Genomic DNA, 21,092 nt, shown 5'->3' on the forward strand with positions numbered 1-21,092 from the left:
TGAACACCTGTTATTACCCTTTCTTAAAGGACAATAAAGCAAAATTAAACCCACCAATTTACTTGTTTCCCAAAACAGTTATATTGAAGGCATGCCTTGGATAATAATTATTACAGTTAATAGGTTGCTTATGTTAGCTCTCAATTGAATTGTCAAGCCATCAAATGGCTGGTGTCATAGCTGTTCACGTTTGCAGCACCATGGCAACTGCAGATCAAACAGTCTAAAATGGCTGCTTAAACCAAAAGAGGGTGTAGTTCCACTTTAAATAAACTGGATTGTGGCTTCTATGATTATGACAATTATTATCATTATTTAAAATAGCATTTCTAGCTTTGGGGTCTATAATTGCAGAATCGCCAGCATTTTAAGGCTGAATCCCAGGCTATACACACTGTTGGATTAACTCATTTGATTGGTTAACTAATTTTTCCAACTGTACTTAGGCAGTACAGCTTGGATACTGATCTACCTCCTGCCTGCAAATTGACAATGAAGGAGAAATGGCACACTGAAAAGTCATCATTCTGTTCTTTCTTCTTGTAAGCATTTGTCAAACTGTTGACTGACAGCATTGTGCAAAGCAATGGAACCTGTTGCTAGTTCTATGCAAAAATGCATTTATACACAGGTGTACAGGGACACATACTGTGACAGGAGTCACTTTGGTTGGGGGGCCCGTGGAACCCAGCTTACCTTTGAGAGGTTGAGAAATCCCTCTCTCAGCTCCCTAGGCCCCTCCTATGTATAAGTCACCCTGTGTCTATTAGGGACACCGGGTGACCAAGGAAATGATGGGCAGGTACTTAATGGACACCGAGAATATGGTTTGGATTACTTCAAATGGGACAGTAATATTTATCAACCATATATCTCAAGAAACATATGAAGACTGCTTCACACAGTCAGACTCATAGCAGATGCTAATATCATCAGGTCAACCACCTGTCTTCCACACAATTTGAATATGCTGATTTACTCACCTGTTATCTACTGTGGGTTCTGTGTTTACACTTAAGATAATGTGTAATGTATTTCAGGAGCTCGAGGACGGCAGTCTGTTAGTTAATTGGCTCAGGTTGATTGAATCATTGTCATCTATTAGTTACTGGTAGAAAAGTAGAATACCATTTGTGTTCGTGGTTCCTTAGATAATTCATTCAGGTTAATTATATTTTTGTATACAATTTTATCTGCATATGATAATGTAATCAGGCACCTGACCTGGTGGGGTAATCTGATCAGGAGGGGATGTCTATTATGTATATATTTGGTGTGAGTTGTTCAATAAAGGTCCCAGTTCTATACAAGCTAGGTTCAGGCTAATTTTGTGTGTGGGGCGGCTGTAATATCTGATATCTATATTCAAGACTGGAGGAAGCCATATACTGACGGAAGCCCACAAACACAGTGAGGGTTGTGGTTCCCCTACATTGGTGGCAGCAGTGGGATACTTCCTGAAGTCTGGGACATTCAAACATCCAGAAAAGGAGAGGTACAGATACCAGCCGCCATGGAAGAGGAATTCGGAAGGAGGTTGTGAGAAATGCAAATACAGCACAGTTAGCCCATTAACAGTGATACCAGGGAAAAATACTCCCCTCTATCCAGGAAAGGTACTGGTCGCAGTATGGTTTTGGGAGATAAACCGCACAAGGAATGGAAAGCTGAGTTAAGTAGGCTGGTCCAGGCGGAGATGCGGATGGACGAGAGCTACAGAGCTCTCCGCTGGTATGTAGCCCAAGTGTGCCTATGGATAGCGGATGACAGCCCAACGGAAGGCTTTTGCTAAAGCAGCCTGGGGCTGTCATTAGAGAAGTGGTCAGAGGACCCCGACTTTGAGAGCGAGTTGGAGTGGCGGTTGGAGGAAATTATGGATTACAGAGAAGAGATCCTGAGCATCTCAAAAGTGCTCTGGGCACTGGAAGATATGGAGTTTCTGTCAGGAATGGGATCTGGAGATTGCCTACAGACGGCTGATAGACTCTGCTCAGCACAAGGATAAAGGTACAGGAGAAGAGGAAGCCTTCCTCATTCCCCAGCCACAGATCACAGATTTTATTGACTTTTTATCAGGGGATGTTATGGATGATAAGTCATCTGCCAAGGTATTGGCACTGGGCCCAAGGGCCACTAGCCCGTGCCCTGGACTTTCAGCAATTCCAGAGACTGGGGATTTCATAGACTTTTCGACTGAGAAGGAACAACCCAGTGAGCCTACAGCAGAAGAGCGGGCACCCAGGCATAGCGCTGCTGACCTCAGCCTGCAACAATTGGTGACCTAGGAAAATGTGTGCAAGGTCATTGACTTTTTAGTTTACTTCCCTGCGGAACAGCTGGCATTACGGCCTAACATTACTGATCTCTGCCCAACACCAACAGCAGCTTCACGCTCCCAGAGAGGAGAGACAGCTGACCTTTCTGCTACACCACAGAAAATGGGGTTCCCCTTGTGGGACTTTGTAGGCACATAAAATGTATAATATATATGAAATTATATGAAAAAAGGTATTTGAAAAAATATAAATTTTATTATAAACACAGATATGTATTAATAATTAAAAACAGTACAGGCAAAGAAAAGAGACAGATAAATCAACCGTGGTAGTCTGAACTGAAACCCAACATGTTTCGAAGCCAAAGGGAAAATTTGCTTCTTCTTCAGGGGAAGGTTCAAACGGTACTCTAATGAATAAGAGAATATAAGCAATACAAAAACCATGAATTTTTGAAGGTTTTTTAGGAAGAAAACATTCCAACACGACTCTTTAGAGTTTTACATAGTAGTTATGATGGCAATGACAAGTACTTACAGGGTTGAAAAATAACTGTGCTCAGGTAGCCTGCACGGTTAAAAACATCTGGTGGGTGCGAGTGTCCTTGCGATCAAAATGCAATGAGCAAGATGGTAGGTGGGTTTCTGCTACACCACTGACAGGGACATGGGATTTCCTGCCAGCAGCATCTGTGGAGTTACAAAAAACTTCTCCACCTGAAGCGCTGACAACTGGATAGAGGGTCCAAAACCTCTGCCCCACACATGCGGCAGTTCCAGAGGCCCAGGGTGAGAATGTGGGGGCCACTCCCCAGCAGCAGATCAGGATCCAGGGGGAGAAGGGAGAGGAGGTTGTCGTCCTCCCTCCCCAACAGTCAGTAAGAGCGAGGGAAACTCTCCCCAGCCAGAGTCTGTGCTCCTGGGAGATGGTACCAGAGAAAGGTTGTCCCAACAGCCAGATGAGGGCAAGAAAGATGGAGCAGCTAACTCCCCTTCCCAGCAGCAGACGGCGCCCCAGAAATATGACACCAACCCAGCAGAAGAGCTGGCAACAGGGCAGAGTGCTGCTGTCCTCTGCCCTCAATTAACAAAGGATGAGAAAGTGGATGGGACTACAGTCTTCACTCGTATACCCCAGGGATGCTGGGCAGTTGGCCCAGATCCCCAACAGCCTGACGAATTGAGCCCTGTCACCCTGTCTTCTCTCCAGCGGCTGAAAGGACTCCCGGGAGAAGGGCCAGTCCACGCTTCTCCCCAGTGAGTAATGCTGTGTTCCGGACAATTTGTTTGGGGTACTGTGTGGATACAGACATTGGGGGACGGGAATTATAGACTAGCTTAGAAGTCAACCCCTTTTGGGTCTCCTCCTGCATTAGTCTCCTTCTAAAAGTGGAGAGATGTGACGGGAGTCACTTTGTTTGGGGGTTCGTGAAACCCAGCTTACCTTCAAGAGGTTGAGAAATCCTTCTCTCAGGCCCCTCTGCCCCTCTTATGTGCAAGTCACTCTGTGTCGTTAAGGGACACAGGGTGACCAAGGAAATGATGAACAGGTACTTAATGGACACTGAGAATATGGTTTGAATTGCTTCAAATGGGACAGTAATATTTATCAAACATATAGCTCAAGAAACATATGAAGACTGCTTCACACAATCAGACTCATAGCAGATACTAATATCATCAGCTCAACCACCTGTCTTCCACACAATCTTGAATATGCTGATTTACTCACCTGTTATCTACTGTGGGTTCTATGTTTACACGTATGATAATGTGTATTGTATTTTAGGAGCTTGAGGTCAGCAGTCTGCTAGTTAATTGGCTCAGGTTGATTAAATCATTGTCATCTATTAGTTACTGGTAGAAAAGTAGAATACTGTTTGTGTTGGTGGTTCCTTAGATAATTAGTTCAGGTTAATTATATTTTGTATACAATTTCATCTGCATATGATAATGTACTCAGGCACCTGACCTGGTGGGGTAATCTGATCAGGAGGGGATGTCCATCCTGTACAGTCAGGTTCATAAATATTGGGACATCGACACAATTCTAATCTTTTTGGCTCTATACACCACCACAATATATTTGAAAGATGTGCTTTAACTGCAGACTTTCAGCTTTAATTTGAGGGTATTTACATCCAAATCAGGTGAAAGGTGTAGGAATTACAATGGTTTTTATATGTGCCTCCCACTTTTTAAGGGACCAAAAATAACGGGACAATTGGCTGCTCAGCTGTTCCATGACCAGGTGTGTGTTATTCCCTCATTATCTCATTTACAAGGAGCAGATAAAAGATCCAGAGTTCATTTCAAGTGTGCTATTTGCATTTGGAATCTGTTGCTGTCAAATCTCAATATGAGATCTAAAGAGCTGTCACTATCAGTGAAGCAAGCCATCATTAGGGTGAAAAAACAAAACAAACCAACCCATTAAAGAGATAGCAAAAACATTAGGAAGACCCAGAAAACCACGGAAAACAACTGTGGGGGGTGACCGAACAATTCTTTCCCTGGTGAAGAAAACACCCTTCACAACAGTTGGATAAATCAAGAACACTCTCCAGGAGGTAGGTGTATGTGTGTCAAAGTCAACAATCAAGAGAAGACTTCACCAGAGTGAATACTGAGGGTTCACCACAAGATGTAAACCATTGGTGGGCATCAAAAACAGGAAGGCCAGATAAGAGTTTGCCAAACAACATCTAAAAAAGCCTTCACAGTTCTGGAACAACATCCTATGTACAGATGAGACCAAGATCAACTTGTACCAGAGTGATGGGAAGAGAAGAGTTTGGAGAAGGAATGGAACTGCTCATGATCCAAAGCATACCACCTCATCAGTGAAGCATGGTGGTGGTAGTGCCATTGCATGGGCATGTATGGCTGCCTATGGAACTGGTTCTCTTATATTTATTGATGATGTGACTGCTGACAAAAGCAGCAGGATTAATTCTGAAGTGTTTTAGGAAATAATATCTGCTCATATTCAGCCAAATGCTTCAGAACTCATTGGACAGCGCTTCACAGTGCAGATGGACAATGACCCGAAGCATACTGCGAAATCAACCAAAGAGTTTTTTAAGGGAAAGAAGTGGAATGTTATGCAATGGTCAAGTCAATCACCCGACCTGAATCCGACTGAGCATGCATTTCACTTGCTGAAGACAAAACTGAAGGGAAAATGCCCCAAGAACAAGCAGGAACTGAAGACAGTTGCAGTATTGGCCTGGCAGAGCATCACCAGGTATGAAACCCAACGTCTGGTGATGTCTATGCATTCCAGACTTCAGGCTGTAATTGACTGCAAAGGATTTGCAAAGGATTTGCAAACAAGTATTAAAAAGATTTGGATGTAAATACCCTCAAATTAAAGCTGAAAGTCTGCAGTTAAAACACATCTTATTTGTTTCATTTTAAATCCATTGTGGTGGAGTATAGAGCCAAAAAGATTAGAATTGTGTCGATGTCCCAATATTTATGGACCTGGCTGTATATATTCGGTGTGAGTTGTTCAATAAAGGTCCCAGTTCTATACAACCTAAGTTCAGGCTAGTTTTGTATGTAGGGCGGCTGTAATATCTGATATCTATGTTCAAGACTGGAGGAAGCCGTATACTTGCGGAAGCCCACAAACACAGTGTGGGTCGTCGTTCCATTACACATACTTATTGCTGTTTCTTCCCATAGTGTAAGCCTCTTAGACATAACTAGACATTCTACTCACAGTGATATAGTGCTACAATACCAGGGCAAAAACACACAGCAATAAAATGCTCAGATGAATGTTCCAAATAGCCCATTGGCACTCTATATTGCAAAGGAGACATGACTGGATTGAATTCACTGAGTATATTTTTGCTGCAACCATCCCCCCACACCACTACACCAGCCCCCCTACCACCACCACTGTGCCTGCCCCCTTTTCCTTCTCACCATCTTGCCTAAAACATCCTCATCACTGTGCCCTCACCACCGCAGCTGACCACCAACCTCCTCTCTGCAGAGCACACCTGCACACAAACCCCTAGTTTAATCACTGCAAATAACCCCTATCCTCCCCCACTGTGCTAACCACCTCTCGCACATCTCCCCACTTCAACTGCCTTTGCAGTTGCCACGACTACACTGATACATGCCACGGCGTTCACCATCACTTTATCAATACTTACTTTGGTGCTTTCCTTCTGTTATCATCGCAGGCACACTTTTGCTATTGTATACAGTATTGTGTAAAAGTTTTAGGCAGTTATGAAGAAATGCTATAAAAAGTTTTAATTGTTTTTTTTTTTTAATTTACAAAATGGAAAGTGAGTAAACAGAAGAAAAATCTAAATCAAATCAATATTCTCTTTTGTTCATTGATGGACACAGCTCCTAATCTTCATAACCATTGGGTTATACTGCCCTCTACAGGAGTAGGACACTAGGCAGAAAAATAATCTGACTATGCCGATGGGCAGTCCTGGGGGGGGGGGGGGGAGGGGGGCTATACTTCCTCTCTCTGCTATAGGTACTTTTTTTTCTGCCTAGTCAGGAGTAAGGATCTAGTTCCTTGCTGGGATCACTGGTCCTGGCAAATTTTTTCCTTTTTGATAAAAATATTTTCTCCTGTTTTTTTCCTGTGAGAGCTACAGTCAACTGCCGGACTGGGTGATGGGCTGGATAATCTAGATCCAGTGGTGACCCCAGTCTGGCCAGTGAGCGTGCACAGACCTCAGCTCCATGCTAGGCCAGCTGCGACTTAGCCCCACTGGACGGGGGTTGGCCTGCGAGTTAAATGCCTCGCGAGGTTGCATACGACCGAGTCTCGGCCCAAACAGCAGCGTTTCTCCTGGCTGACAGCTCCCCATTTCAATGGCGAGGGGTTCTGTCTGCAGCAGTGCCCGCCTGGTTCCTAGTATGGTGATTAGCTCTCTCCCCCTGGAGGGTTTTTCGGGAGGACGTGGGCCCCTCCTTGAGACAGTTGGACCCCCAGGTTCCACTCCTTCCCGTCAGGCACCCCCATTTCATCTGTCCCTCATCTAACCCCCCACATCCACTTATGCTGGGGCTGTTTGGGTGGTCTGGTCCACCTCCTGGGATGGGGGCAGGAGGCTATGCTGGTGATGGGGGCCGGGGGGAATGCGCCACTGGCTACCGGACGATCGACTGTGTGGGGGGGATTGTACCTGGTAGGGGCTCCTGTCAGGGCCCCCCATCCTGCCTGTCCTTGAGGCCTATGGATCCCTCCTGGGTCCCTAGGAGCCTCGTGATGCCGCTCGAGGCCGCCATTTTGCTGTAGCCTGTGTTGTGTTTCTATGCACAGCGGCCATGTTTCTGTAGTCCTGTGGCTATGGTTTGCCATTGAAAATAGCAGCGGCTATGACATTTCATCCCCTGTTGCTGGCTCCTGGGTCTTTTCACTTCCTGATTGCCGCTCTTGGAATGCAGATTATACTGATGGCTGCAGGTGCCTGTTTCTGCTGGGTGGTGAGTGGTGGGGTTCTCTCCCTCTTTGCTGAGGATCGCTTGGTGCTTTGTGCCTCTCGATTGAGTAGTCCTGCCAGCGTGGTGGGGGTTGTCGCTTGCAGTGTTTTACACTTTTTGTGGGGTCTCCGTGGTGACCCATGGAGTCTTTGGAGCATGTCTCCCCACCTGACACCCTCTTTGAGGCTGTGGGGCCCTCCAGGTCCCAACCATCCATGGATGCACTGGCGGCAGTCCTGAAGTCCTTTGTGTTCCGGGTGGGGGGTGACTTTTTGGCAACGGGCTAGCAAAAAGCCACCGCGGATGTGGGTCACCCTGCTGAGTCTGCGACCACGCGCTTGGAGTCCTCAGGTAATGAGGATGATTCCTCCACATCTGCAACCGCTCACTAAAAGGTGCTGGTGGAAGCACTGATCGTATCTGTGCGTGAGACCTTGAAGATGGAGGAGGCAGCTGCAGCTGCGACAGAGGTGCAGGTTCCCTTTGGCACTCACAAGCCATCCAGAGGGGCATAGGTATTTCTTTTCCCCGCCTATATTGACAGAATTGTCGCTAAATAGTGAGGACAACCAAAGCGTCCCCTTGGGGTCCCTAAGCGATTTACTAAGCTTTACCCCCTGGAGGAGTCCCTTATTAAGAAGTAGACTGTTACACCGGTGGTGGACCCTCCAGTTTCCAGATTGTACAAGGCAACTATGATTCTGGTTGAAGAGTCCCCGGCCTTTAAGGATCCGGCTGACAGGAAGGCAGAGGCTGTGGCCTGCAATATGTACACTTTGGCTCTTTGGGCACTAAGGCCGGTATTCACCATTGCCCTGGTGTCACAAACCCTGACTGAGTAGGCTAAGCTTTTACGCCGTGACCTGGAAGGGGAACAGCTCCCCTATGCCTTTACTTAGCTGGCGGACCAGCTGGTTTAGGGGCTGCAGTTCATCTGTGATGCCTCTTTGGATGCGGCTCCCCAAGTGGCTTGGCTCTCTGTTTTGGCAGTGCTCCCTCTGCGTGTCTTTTGACTCAAATGCTGGTCTGCAGACCAGACTTCTAAAAAGGCCTTGACTGATCTCCCCTTTCATGGGGATCGCCTGTTTGGGGCTACCCAGGGTGACATCATTAAAGATCTCACAGGGGGAAAGAGTACTTTTCTTCCGCAGGCTAAGGGCAAGGAACCTTGTCGTAGACGTGGGCCCTCCTTCTCGGCTCATAAGAAGTTTTTTTTGTCCCTCAGAGTCGACTGACAAGGGCTTAGAGCCTTTCAGGGCCTCCTCTGGAGGATCCAAATGAACCTGGTCTGGCAAGCCAAGAGCAGGCTTCTCCAGATCCGCGAAAAAGGCTCCTTCAGCATGAAGATGCTCTCTCACCCGTATCAGGGGTGGGAGGGCGTCTCCCTTGGTTTCCTGGACCCGTGGACTTCCCTGATACAAGACAAGTGGGTCCACTAAGTCATTCAGTTCGGGTACAAGATCGAGTTCCACTCTTGTCCCCAGGCATGGTTCTTTCCTTCCAACTTGCTCCTATCCCCAGACGGTTTATAGGGTCTGTTTGGGGCAGTACAAGACCTGTTGCTTCAAGGGGTGATTGTCCCGGTTCCAACTTCGGAAGATTTTCAGGGTTTTTACTCAAACCTGTTTACAGTTCCCAGGAAAGAAGGCCAAATGCGTCCAATCCTAGACCCGAAGGCGCTGAACTGCTTTGTGCGGGTGCAGAAGTTCAGGATGGAGTCCTGCATCAGCGGGACTTTCTTGCCTCTATCGACATCAAGGATGCTTACCTTCACATTTCAATATGTTCCGGTCACTAGCGCTTCCTCCGCTTTGCCGTGGGAGAGGAGCATTATCTATTTGTGGCGTTACCCGTTGGTCTCGCCTTTGCTCCTCTTAAAAAAAGTGTTAGCCCCGGTGCTAGCATTGTTACGCCAACGGGGGATCGTGGTACTGGGCTACTTGGACGACCTCCTTCTGCGAGCGAAGTCCCCTACGGCTCGGGTTGAAAACCTGGAAATCTCCATATGAACTCTGAGGAGTTCGGCTGGATTCTGAATTTTCAGAAGTCTGCTCTGGTTCCTTCCACAAAGCTGGACTATTTGGGTCTGACTCTGAACTCGGCCTTAGTGCTCCTTCCTCTGGACAAATTCCAGAAATTGCAGGCTGCAATTCGTCTGCTGCTGTCCAGCAGATGGCCATCCCTCCGGACTTGCATGCAGGTGCTGGGCCTGATGGTATCTACCTTCGAAGCAGTTCCGTTTGCACAGTTCCGTACGAGGTCCATGCAAAGGGAGATTCTGGCCACATAGGACAAGAATCCACAGTCTCTCTGCTCCGAGCGATCAGACTGTGCCTGGACCATTGGACAGATCATCTTCAGGGATATCCAGTGCACATTCAATCGGACAATGCCACGGCTGTGGCTTATGTCAATCACCAAGGGGGCACAAGAAGTGTCCTGTCGGCTCTGGAGGTAGCCGGCATTCTAAGGTGGGCAGAACGGTTCATTCCAGCCCCCTCCATTGTACACATTCCCAGGGTGGGAAACTGTCATGCTGATTACCTCAGTCGGCAGGCGTTAGACCAAGGAGAGTGGTCTCTTCATCCGGTGGTGTTTCATCAGTTGTGTCTCCAGTGGTATCTCGGCTCAACAGAAAGGTGCAGAAGTTTGAGGCTCGATCACGGGATCCTCTGGCGGACGCCACAGACACACTGGTGGCCCCATGGGGTCAGTATCGTCTGATTTACACCTTTCCTCCTCTCAAGCTTCTGCCAAGGCTTCTACGCAGGATTGAGGCAGAAGGGATTCCGGTCATCTTAGTAGCTCCGGACTGGCCTCGCCGGGCTTGGTACGCAGATCTGGTGCAGCTGGTCACCGTCTTTCCTTGGAAGCTTCCCCTCAGGGAGGATCTACTGTCCCAAATACCAATCTTCCACCCTGCTTTACAGTCGCTAGCTTTGACTGCTTGACTGTTGAACGGCAGGTGCTGATGGATAGAGGTTTATCTGAGTCGGTGATTCCAATACTGTTAAAAGCTAGAAAATTTCCTTCTAGGAAGATCTATCATCGTACATTGAAGACGTACATTGCGTGGTTTGAGTCTCTCGAGGTTCATCCTCGCCACTTCTCGGTGGCTGGGATCTTGACCTGTCTTCAATGGGGGGTTGAACAGAAATTGGCCTTGAGTACCATCAAGGGCCAGGTGTCGGCTTTGGCGGTCTTTTTCCAACATCCCTTGGCCACACACTCCCTGGTGCGTATCTTTCTTCAGGTTGTCCGACATTTGGTTCCTCCAGTGCGGTCTCCATTGCCGCCTTGGGACCTCAATTTGGTGCTTTCGGTCCTCCAGAAGCCTCCCCTTGTGAATCTTCGGGAGATTCCCTTGCTTATGCTGTCTCAGAAGGTGACTGTTTTGCTGGCTATCACCTTGGTGCACAGGTTGTCGGAACTGGTGGCGTTATCCTGTTGTTCGCCTTACTTGGTGATTCACAGAGACAAGGTGGTTCTGCGCCCCTGTCTGTTGTTTCTTCCAAAGGATGTCTCTGATTGTCATTTGAATGAAGACATTGTGTTGCCTTGCCTGTGTCCCAGGCTGAAACATCCAAAGGAAATTGCTTGCATGCCTTGGATGAGATCCAGGCGATTAGGGTGTACCTGGCAGGTACGGGGTCTTTTAGGAAATTAGACTCACTATTTGTGCTCACAGATGGGCCTCGTAAAGGGTTGTCCACTTCCTCTGCGACCATTTCCAGATGGATCGGATAGACGGTGGTTCAGGCCTATTCCGTCAAGGGTCAGGTTCCCCCTCTCCCTGTCAAGGCACACTCTACTCGGGCACTTAGTGCCTCCTGGGTCTTCTGTCATCAGGCGTCAGTGATGCAGGTTTGCAAGGCGGTCACCTGGTCGCCGGTGCACACTTTCACAAAGTTCTATAAAGTGGATGTGTTGGCATCTCCGGATGCTTCCTTTGGCTTCAAGGTTTTGCTGGCTGCTGTTTAGAGGACTAAATCCTCTTTGAGGGTATATTGTTTGTTTCAGGTGGGCTCCAGTTTTTTTTGGTTGAGCTCCTGTTGCCTGGTTGGCTACTGTTAAGCCTTGGGGATTTTTTTGCTGTTCCCACCCCTCAAGTTTAACACTGCTTTGGGATGACCCAATGGTTTTTAAGATCAGGAGCTGTTTCCATCAATGAACGAAAGAGAGAAAATGTTTTTTTTGACTTACTGTAAAATCCATTTCTCTGATGTTCATTGACAAACACCGCTCCCACCCCTTCTGACACTGCTTGTAACAAAACTGAGTACCTGTAGCAGAGAGACGAAGTATACCCCCTGGGACTGCCCATAGGCGTAGCCAGATTCTTTTTCTGCCTAGTGTCCTACTCCTGTAGGGGGCAGTATAACCCAATGGGTATGAAGATCAGGAGCTGTGTCCGTAAATGAAAATCAGAGAAATGGATTTTACGGTAAGTCAAAAATCCCATTTTGCTGTGACCACCCTTTGCCTTCAAAACAACCTTATTTCTTCTAGGTAGACTTGCACACAGTTTTTGAAGGAACTCGGCAGGTAGGTTGTTCCACAAATCTTGGAGAACTAACCACAGTTCTTCTGTGGATGTAGGCTGCCTCAAATCCTTCTGTCTCTTCATGTAATCCCAGTCAAACTCCATGGTGTTGAGATTTGGGCTCTGTGGGGGCCAAACCATCACTTCCAGGACTCCTTGTTCCTCTTTACACCTATGACATTGGCTGTATGTTGGGAGTCGTTGTCCTGCTGCAGAATACATTTGGGGCCAATCACACACCTCCCTGATGGTATGAAGGATAAGTATCTGCCTGTATTTCTTAGCATTCTCATTAGGAACTATCTTCAGTATAAAGAAGAACAGGGAGTCCTGGAAGTGATGGTTTGGCCCCCACAGAGCCCTGATCTCATCCTTATCGAGTCTGTATGGGATTACATGAAGAGACAGAAGGATTTGAGGCAGCCTACATCCACAGAAGATCTTTTGGTGAGTTCTCCAAGATGTTTGGAACAACCTACCTGCTGAGTTCCTTTGCAAACTGTGTGCAAGTGTAGAATTGAGGTTGTTTAAAAGGAAAAAGGTAGGTACACCAAATATTGATTTGCTTTGAATTTCCATTCTGTTTGTTTACTTCCCTTTTTGTAAAAATAAACTTATAACACTTCTATCTCTGAAAGCATTCTTAATTTAAAGCATTTTTTCACACCTACCTAAAACTTTTGCACAGTACTGTATGTGTGTATATGTGTATATATATATATATATATATATATATATATATATATATATATATTAGGTATCGACCAATTATCGGCAAAGCCGATATATCGAGGGCCGATATGTACTTTCTCCAATATATCCGAATCGGCCCTTGAGGTTACCGATATTGCCGATATTTCCAAAAGTGCATGTACCGGAGTGATGCCTGCAGCTAGAGGCACCACCCTGGTATCTGGATCCATAGCCCACGGTCGGCTGTCTTGCAATGACAACCGATGCGGCTGAGAAGCCGCTCAACTGTCATTACAAGGAGCGGGAGGGGAAGTCCACCCACCGGGAGACCCGGGCAACCAGCCTGCACGGTCGCCGAAGACCCGATCAAAGCTGAATTTGGCTGTGATCGGGTCTCCATGCAAAACCCGGAAATTATGTCATTACATCACTTCCAGGTACTCGGCGCCAGATTCAAAAAAATGACAGCATTCAAAAGAGCCAAACTTGGCATTTTGAATGCTTTTAACCTTCCTAGCGGTTTTCCAGAGTGTGGCTCGGGGTTAAATTTTAGTGCCAAAAGTGGTAACCCCGAGCCACACTCGGGGTACCGCTAGGAAGATCGCTGGATCCTGGAAGAGAGGGTACTCACCTTGTCCCCGGGATCCAGCGATGTATCCTGGCAGTGTGCGGCGGCAGATCTTCCTCCTGATGCTCTGTGTGCCCCCGGCTTCCGTCTCCGGCGACGTGACGCTCGCAGGGGGGTGGAACCGGCAGCAAATTCAAAAAGTAAAACACACCAAACACACTGATACTTTACAAAATAAAATAAATTCACATTTGTTTGCCCCCCAGTGCCCTTTCCTGCAGTTTTACTGTACTTTTTATGTATATATATATATATATATATATATATATATATACAGTATATATATATATATACATACATACTTTAACTTATTTATAGTTATTTATTATATTATAATTTATTATTTTGTGTTTCAAACTTTATCATACCCGAGATGTTATAAAGAAGAAAGCACAGTAAAAGAAAATAATATGTAAATAGTTGGTTTGGGCTGCTCATTCTTAAGAATTACATGCAAAATAATGGTACCGCTTTCAGCACCTAAAATCGGAAAGAATCATACCGCCAGGGAGGTTAAGTGCATAGGAGGGGTTTGGGGTCTTTTAGACCCCCAGATCCCCCCACAAGAGTACCTGTGAAGTAAAAAAAAAAAAAATAATAAATGAACATTTTTTTAAATGTACGAAAATATCGGCCAATATCGGCCAATACCGATACGCGATGACCATAATATCGGTATCGGCAATAAAAAAACTATATTGGTCGATCACTAATATATATATATATATATATATATATATATATATATATATATGTATATATATATATATATATATATATATATATATTTACTGTATGTTACAAAACCACCACCACCATAAAAGTAGTAATAAAACTAAACAGCAGATGGTGCTGAATGTAACATAGTACATAGGGACAAAGCTAACTATAAAATGCTGAGTAGGTGTTACAATTTAACAAGCGATATTATGCAATGTAAAACACACCCACCCACGTGTATTTATTTGTACAGAGACTGTTTATTTGCCAAGAGCCACATAAATAAAATATAAAGATATAATTATGATTATGTGAAATATGTATGTTTTCTCTCTTATGCTTTAAAGGTGCAGGAATACAGAGAGGCCCTAGAAGGGATAATAATTCGAGGTAAACATGGAATTCACCTGGTGCCTGAACTGTATGCAGTCCCATATGATAAGGTAATAAACATGATCACATACTGTATAAAGTTTAATGTTCATTAATCAATCTGTTTAATAAACAGAGAACTTTACTGTTTTATAGAAAATATTCAAGTCTTTTTTAATGGAATTATAATTTAAAAAAAAACAGCATAATTCACTGCAGATGATGTTCCACTTTTAATTTGTCTCTTTAGATAGAAGAGGAGCATCACAACCCCCATACAGTTGATCGTATTCCCTTGGGGAAGACGCCACATTTGTGGGGACAGTCTCTTTATATTCTGGGATCTCTTCTTGCTGAGGTACCCCACAAAAAGAAAAAATAAATAAATAAATAAATAAATAAATATATATATATATATATATATATATATATATATATATATATATATAAAATATTCAGTTCATTTGTTAAGGTCTGTTTGTGCTCTTGGTTTTCAGGGATTTGTAGCTCCTGGAGAAATCGACCCTCTAAATAGAAGATTTTCAACTGGTTTTAAGCCTGATGTTGTAGTGCAAGGTATTCTTCTTCTTATTATTAATATTATTATTATTATTATACAAGATTTATATAGCACCAACAGTTTGCACAGTGCTTTACAACTTGAAGGCAAACAATACAGTTACAATATAATTCAATACAGAAGGAATTGGAGGGCCCCGCTCGTTAGAGCTTACAATCTAAAAGATATGTGCTGGTTTAAAGATTTATTAGTAAGGATGTTTATATTTTACAGTCTGCACCTTTTTTATGCTTTGCATAATCTGCACAAAAAATAATCTGGAATGAATCCAATTAATTCGATTTTTACTCAAAAAAGCTGTTAGTTGCCTGGTTGTTATGCTGACTGTTTTGCTTCAGTACTTTAAAGAGGAACTGCACTTCTGCAATGACCTTTCATACTTTTCCTTTCCCATGCCGCCTTTTTTACGTATTCTGAGCATGAGCAGTTGTGCGATAGGTCTCTGGCAGGTCTTTTGGCACTTTTCCACTGCAAGTACCGGCTCGGCTCTACTCGGCCCTGCTTGGCCCGGTTTGGTTTTCCACTGCATGGTACCGCATGGTGCGGTGTTGGAACGGTTCGGTACGGTTTGGTATGGTTTGCTTTTCCACTTAAGTAGTACTAAAGTAAGTGGGTGGGATTACAATGATTCTCTGACCAATCAGTGGCTAGTAGTGACAAACAGTCAAGGCTGCATGCAAAGCATTGTGGGATATGGTACCGGTACGGCCCTCTTGGAACCACAACCTAGGTGGTATTGTTTAAGCGAGCCGTACCGTTCGGTTCCATGTAGTGGAAAATTGCCGCCGTACCGTACCGAACCGTTCCAACACCGTACCATGCGGTACCATGTAGTGGAAAAGCACAAAAGCGAGCCGAACCGTTCGGTTCCATGCAGCGGAAAAGCGCCTTTTGGGACCTGGCAGCAAATCTGTGCATTTGCAGGGAATTCCCACACATGCGCACACACGGCGCTGGGTTCTGGTATCTGGGACCTTTTAGACACTAGCTATGTGTATGCATTCGTGGTTATTCCCTGCACTTGCAAAGATTGTACTGTAGGTCTCGGTCAGGTCTTAGAGACCTATAGCATGTCTACGCATGTGAAGAATCTTGTGGCACCCGTTAGCCCGCCAGCGCTGCCTCCTAGGATGTGACGTCGACATCCCAGGAAACAATGGGGGCCTTATAACATTCTTGCCTAGGCAAGAAAGCAGGAAGTGCTGCTTGGGCACTAAAAATGAGAATAAATATATATATATATATATATATATATATATATATATATATATATATTTTTTTTAAAGGAAATGTTTTTTTAATTATTTCAGAAGGTAGCCAGTAACAGCAGCCCCCATATTTTACATATTTTCTTAAGGCAGACTATTTGGGGACCCGTATACACACATTTAGAGGGAACTGACAACCAACGGGCAGAGTATAAGGGATGCAGATAATTTCACATACCTGTGAGTTCTAAGTAAGCTTTTTTTGCGCAATATGATTAATTTAAATATCTCTGCTTCTCATTTTTGTTTATCTTTCTAACTTTATAGTTTCCGTTCTGGCTGAATCCAATGAAATAAAGAAAATGCTAAAGAAACATGATCTTAGTGTTCAAAGTTTCAGCGATATCCGGCCATTCCGAGTGCAGCCTGCAAGAATTCTGAGTCATCTCTATGCTAAATTGGGTAAGTGGTAGGGAATATATTTATAGTACCCTTTATTGGCCCAGCAAACATTCTACATGCAGTGCAGTTCACAGTCACACCGGCAATCATGTCATTTTTGTTATTGAAGAAATGGAGTGGATGGCAGCATTACAAAAAATGAGTCCTTTATTGAAGAAAACAAAAGTACATGAAGGATAATCATACCACAGCGGAGATGATGACACTGGAAGCTAACGCGTTTCGCACCCAAGCTGGTGCTTAGTCATAACTGACTATGACTAAGCCCCAGCTTGGGTGCGAAGCGCGTTAGCTGCCAGTGTCATCATCTCCGCTGTGTTTCCGCTGATTATCCTTCATGTATTTTTGCATTTTTGTTTTCTTCAATAAAGGACTCATTTTTTGGAGTGCTGCCATCCAGTCCATTTCTTTCATATGCTTCTTCTGCAACCAGGGCGTGCTCCTGAATTTCTTCTCTGAGGCTGAACTTTGAACAGAGGCTTTTTGTCCTGGAGCAACACAGTGTCTTGCTTTTAATTTTTATTATTATATATGTAGCACTGCCCCCGCAGGGACTGCTGGATATTGACTCTGCCGGCTCCCCTGGTTACCAACACACGATTATAAGTAGATAAAGTTCCTGAATCCCTCCTTGCTCCTGTTGGCTCTTCACAGAAATAAACAGTCTAGGTGTGTTGGTTTTGTTTGTTGTTTATTTTGTAATTGGGATAGGAGAAGGGAATACTGGGATACTCCAACTGAACTATTCACATACACGAGGGCTTTTACCTTCAGAATTTCATGGAACGGCCAGGCCGTTAATCCACACTGCCACAAGTATAGATGGGATTAAGTCTCTTGCTCTCTTCACACTCTGACAAGATGACTTTGGATTTATAATTTATCTTCAGGACACTCTCACCTCTCACTAGCATCCCCTATCAGCTGACACCCGTCCACTGACTATCCTAAGAGCAGGAGTGGTCCCCCTCAGGTCAGGCCCCTTGACACGAGTTCCTGTACTCACGATACTGCCGAAACAGGACCTCCAGTGTTTCCCCTCTCAGTCAGCTACCCTCTTGACCACTCATTCGGCCCTCAGAATGACCTCCTGAGGCCACATGGCATCTCTACAGAGGAAGAGGCACCCGCCCCCTCCCTCCGGGACTCCGCTCTCCAACCTAAGACCCCGAGCACATGTACTCCTGGCTTTTATACAGTATCCCAACATGCACCAGTGCGACCTGCCCTCTGCCAATCATCAGAACTGTATCAAAAACCCATGCACCCATTCGTCAGGTTTCCTCCCACTGTCCAACATGCCTCCCTATTGGACCAGCGGGAAACACTCTCTAGACTGAATGAGTTGCATACTGAACATAATGAGCAGACCTCACTAACAGTTCCTGTTTTCTGGAAGGCAGAGAACAATATAGATTTACCTGCATCCCTTTCTGGTAAGCAGACAGAGCTCAAAACTATACTCTCTCACTAGCACCTACCTAGGAGGGTGCTACATATACGATTTATATAGCGCCAACAGTTTGCGCTATGCTTTCCAACATGAGGGCAGAAAGTACAGTTATAATTAGTGTTGAGCGAACACGGACTGTATTATTCGTGTTCGTACCGAATAATTGGATTTTTTGTACCCGAACACGGACACGGACACTTTACTGTATGTTCGGGTAAAAATCCGTGTTCGGTCGTTTTATTTCCGGGTTTTGCATGCTTTGGCGCTCTTTTCATGGCGGGCTTTCAACAGCCAATCAACAATCGTTTAACTGGTGTGCCTTAAGCCATCCCAGCCATGCCTGCAAATGTCTCAGTAGCTGTGATTGGCCGTCTGAAGCATGTGACCAAGTCTTTATAAGTTCGAGGCAGCCGCAGCGGCGTCATTATGCTGCTTAGATTCAGGGACAGAGCACACATCAACGTGCTGGCTGCTGATTAGGGAAAGATAGGCAGGAAAAAACCATTTGTGTCCGGATAGAATTGAGGGACAGGTCGGAGTGTTTAGGCAGGGCGAGTTGTAGGCATTTTAGGGATAGAGTCTGCTGAATTATATAGGGTCAGTGTCTTCTACAAACTACAATCGATATTGCTGTGTGGGGGGTGGGGTCTGCACTCAATCCTGATCTACGATCTCTTCTCAATCCTGTTAGGGACAGAGTCTGCTGAATTTTAGGGAAACTGTGTTCTACAAACTACAATCGATATTGCTGTGTGGTGTGGGATTGGAGATAGGCAGGTGTCAGTGATCCACATCCATTTTTCTGTGTGTGAGCTGCAGTGAACACAATCTTTTTGGGCTGCAGTGAACACAATCTTTTTGGGCTGCAGTGAACACAATCTTTTTGGGCTGCAGTGAACACAATCTTTTTGGGCTGCAGTGAACACAATCTTTTTGGGCTGCAGTGAACACAATCTTTTTGGGGTGCAGTGAACAAAATCTTTTTGGGGTGCAGTGAACACAATCCTTTTTGGTGTGCAGTGAACACAATCTTTGTGGGGTGCAGTGAACAAAATCCTTTGTGGGGTGCAGTGAACACAATCTTTTTGGGGTGCAGTGAACAAAATCCTTTTTGGGGTGCAGTGAACAACATCCTTTTTGGGGTGCAGTGAACACAATCTTTTTGGGGTGCAGTGAACAAAATCCTTTGTGGGGTGCAGTGAACACAATCTTTTTGGGGTGCAGTGAACACAATCTTTTTGGGGTGGAGTGAACAACATCCTTTTTGGGGTGCAGTGAACAAAATCCTTTTTGGGGTGCAGTGAACAAAATCATTTTTGGGGTGCAGTGAACACAATCTTTTTGGGGTGCAGTGAACACAATCTTTGTGGGGTGCAGTGAACACAATCTTTTTGGGGTGGAGTGAACAACATCCTTTTTGGGGTGCAGTGAACAACATCCTTTTTGGGGTGCAGTGAACACAATCTTTTTGGGGTGCAGTGAACACAATCTTTGTGGGGTACAGTGAACAGAATCTTTGTGGGGTGCAGTGAACACAATCTTTGGGGGGTACAGTGAACACAATCTTTGTGAGGTGCAGTGAACACAATCTTTGTGGGGTGCAGTGAACACAATCATTGTGGGGTGCAGTGAACTCAATCTTTGTGGGGTACAGTGAACACAATCTCATACTGAAGGTTTGAGGGTGCTGCCTGTTCCATACTCCCCCTACTCCTCATCTAGCCTTTTAGGGGTACAAACAATAGTAATTGGGGCCTAGTGTGGTTGTGTACGTGTGATATACATACACTTTTTTGGGATCATATTTTCTATTCCGCTATTTAATCAAAAACCTTTGGGGATCAGTTAAATTGGGGGATAGTCTGTGTTGGTACGTGTGAGAGAGATCCACCTTTCCAAGTTGTTGGGGTTCATCTCATACTTCTGAAGGTTTGAGGGTGCTGCCTGTTCCATACTCCCCCTACTCCTAGCCTTTTAGGGGTACAAACAATAGTAATTGGGGCCTAGTGTGGTTGTGTACGTGTGATATACATACACTTTTTTGGGATCATATTTTCTATTCCGCTATTTAATCAAAAACCTCTGGGGATCAGTTAAATTGGGGGATAGTCTGTGTTGGTACGTGTGAGAGAGATCCACCTTTCCAAGTTGTTGGGGTTCATCTCATACTTCTGAAGGTTTGAGGGTGCTGCCTGTTCCATACTCCCCCTACTCCTAGCCTTTTAGGGGTACAAACAATAGTAATTGGGGCCTAGTGTGGTTGTGTACGTGTGATATACATACACTTTTTTGGGATCATATTTTCTATTCCGCTATTTAATCAAAAACCTTTGGGGATCAGTTAAATTGGGGGATAGTCTGTGTTGGTACGTGTGAGAGAGATCCACCTTTCCAAGTTGTTGAGGTTCATCTCATACTTCTGAAGGTTTGAGGGTGCTGCCTGTTCCATACTCCCCCTACTCCTAGCCTTTTAGGGGTACAAACAATAGTAATTGGGGCCTAGTGTGGTTGTGTACGTGTGATATACATACACTTTTTTGGGATCATATTTTCTATTCCGCTATTTAATCAAAAACCTCTGGGGATCAGTTAAATTGGGGGATAGTCTGTGTTGGTACGTGTGAGAGAGATCCACCTTTCCAAGTTGTTGGGGTTCATCTCATACTTCTGAAGGTTTGAGGGTGCTGCC

The 21,092-nt window shown here is 45.1% G+C and overlaps 1 protein-coding gene across 3 annotated transcripts in view; it reads left to right on the top strand.

Annotated features, from left to right (window-relative positions):
• The window catches only part of PHKA2 (phosphorylase kinase regulatory subunit alpha 2), a 187,671-nt gene that overhangs the window by 90,252 nt on the left and 76,327 nt on the right, over positions 1-21,092 (top strand). For all 3 annotated transcript variants that reach the window (XM_082247709.1, XM_082247711.1, XM_082247710.1), the window contains exons 12-15: positions 14,676-14,771; positions 14,951-15,058; positions 15,198-15,276; positions 16,816-16,950. In XM_082247709.1, the coding sequence (XP_082103835.1) occupies positions 14,676-14,771; positions 14,951-15,058; positions 15,198-15,276; positions 16,816-16,950 (418 nt within the window). The remainder of the gene's footprint in view (positions 1-14,675; positions 14,772-14,950; positions 15,059-15,197; positions 15,277-16,815; positions 16,951-21,092) is intronic.

Source organism: Pelophylax lessonae, assembly GCF_965119305.1.
Source record: "Pelophylax lessonae genome assembly, chromosome: 2".
NCBI classification, from domain to species: Eukaryota; Metazoa; Chordata; class Amphibia; order Anura; family Ranidae; genus Pelophylax; species Pelophylax lessonae.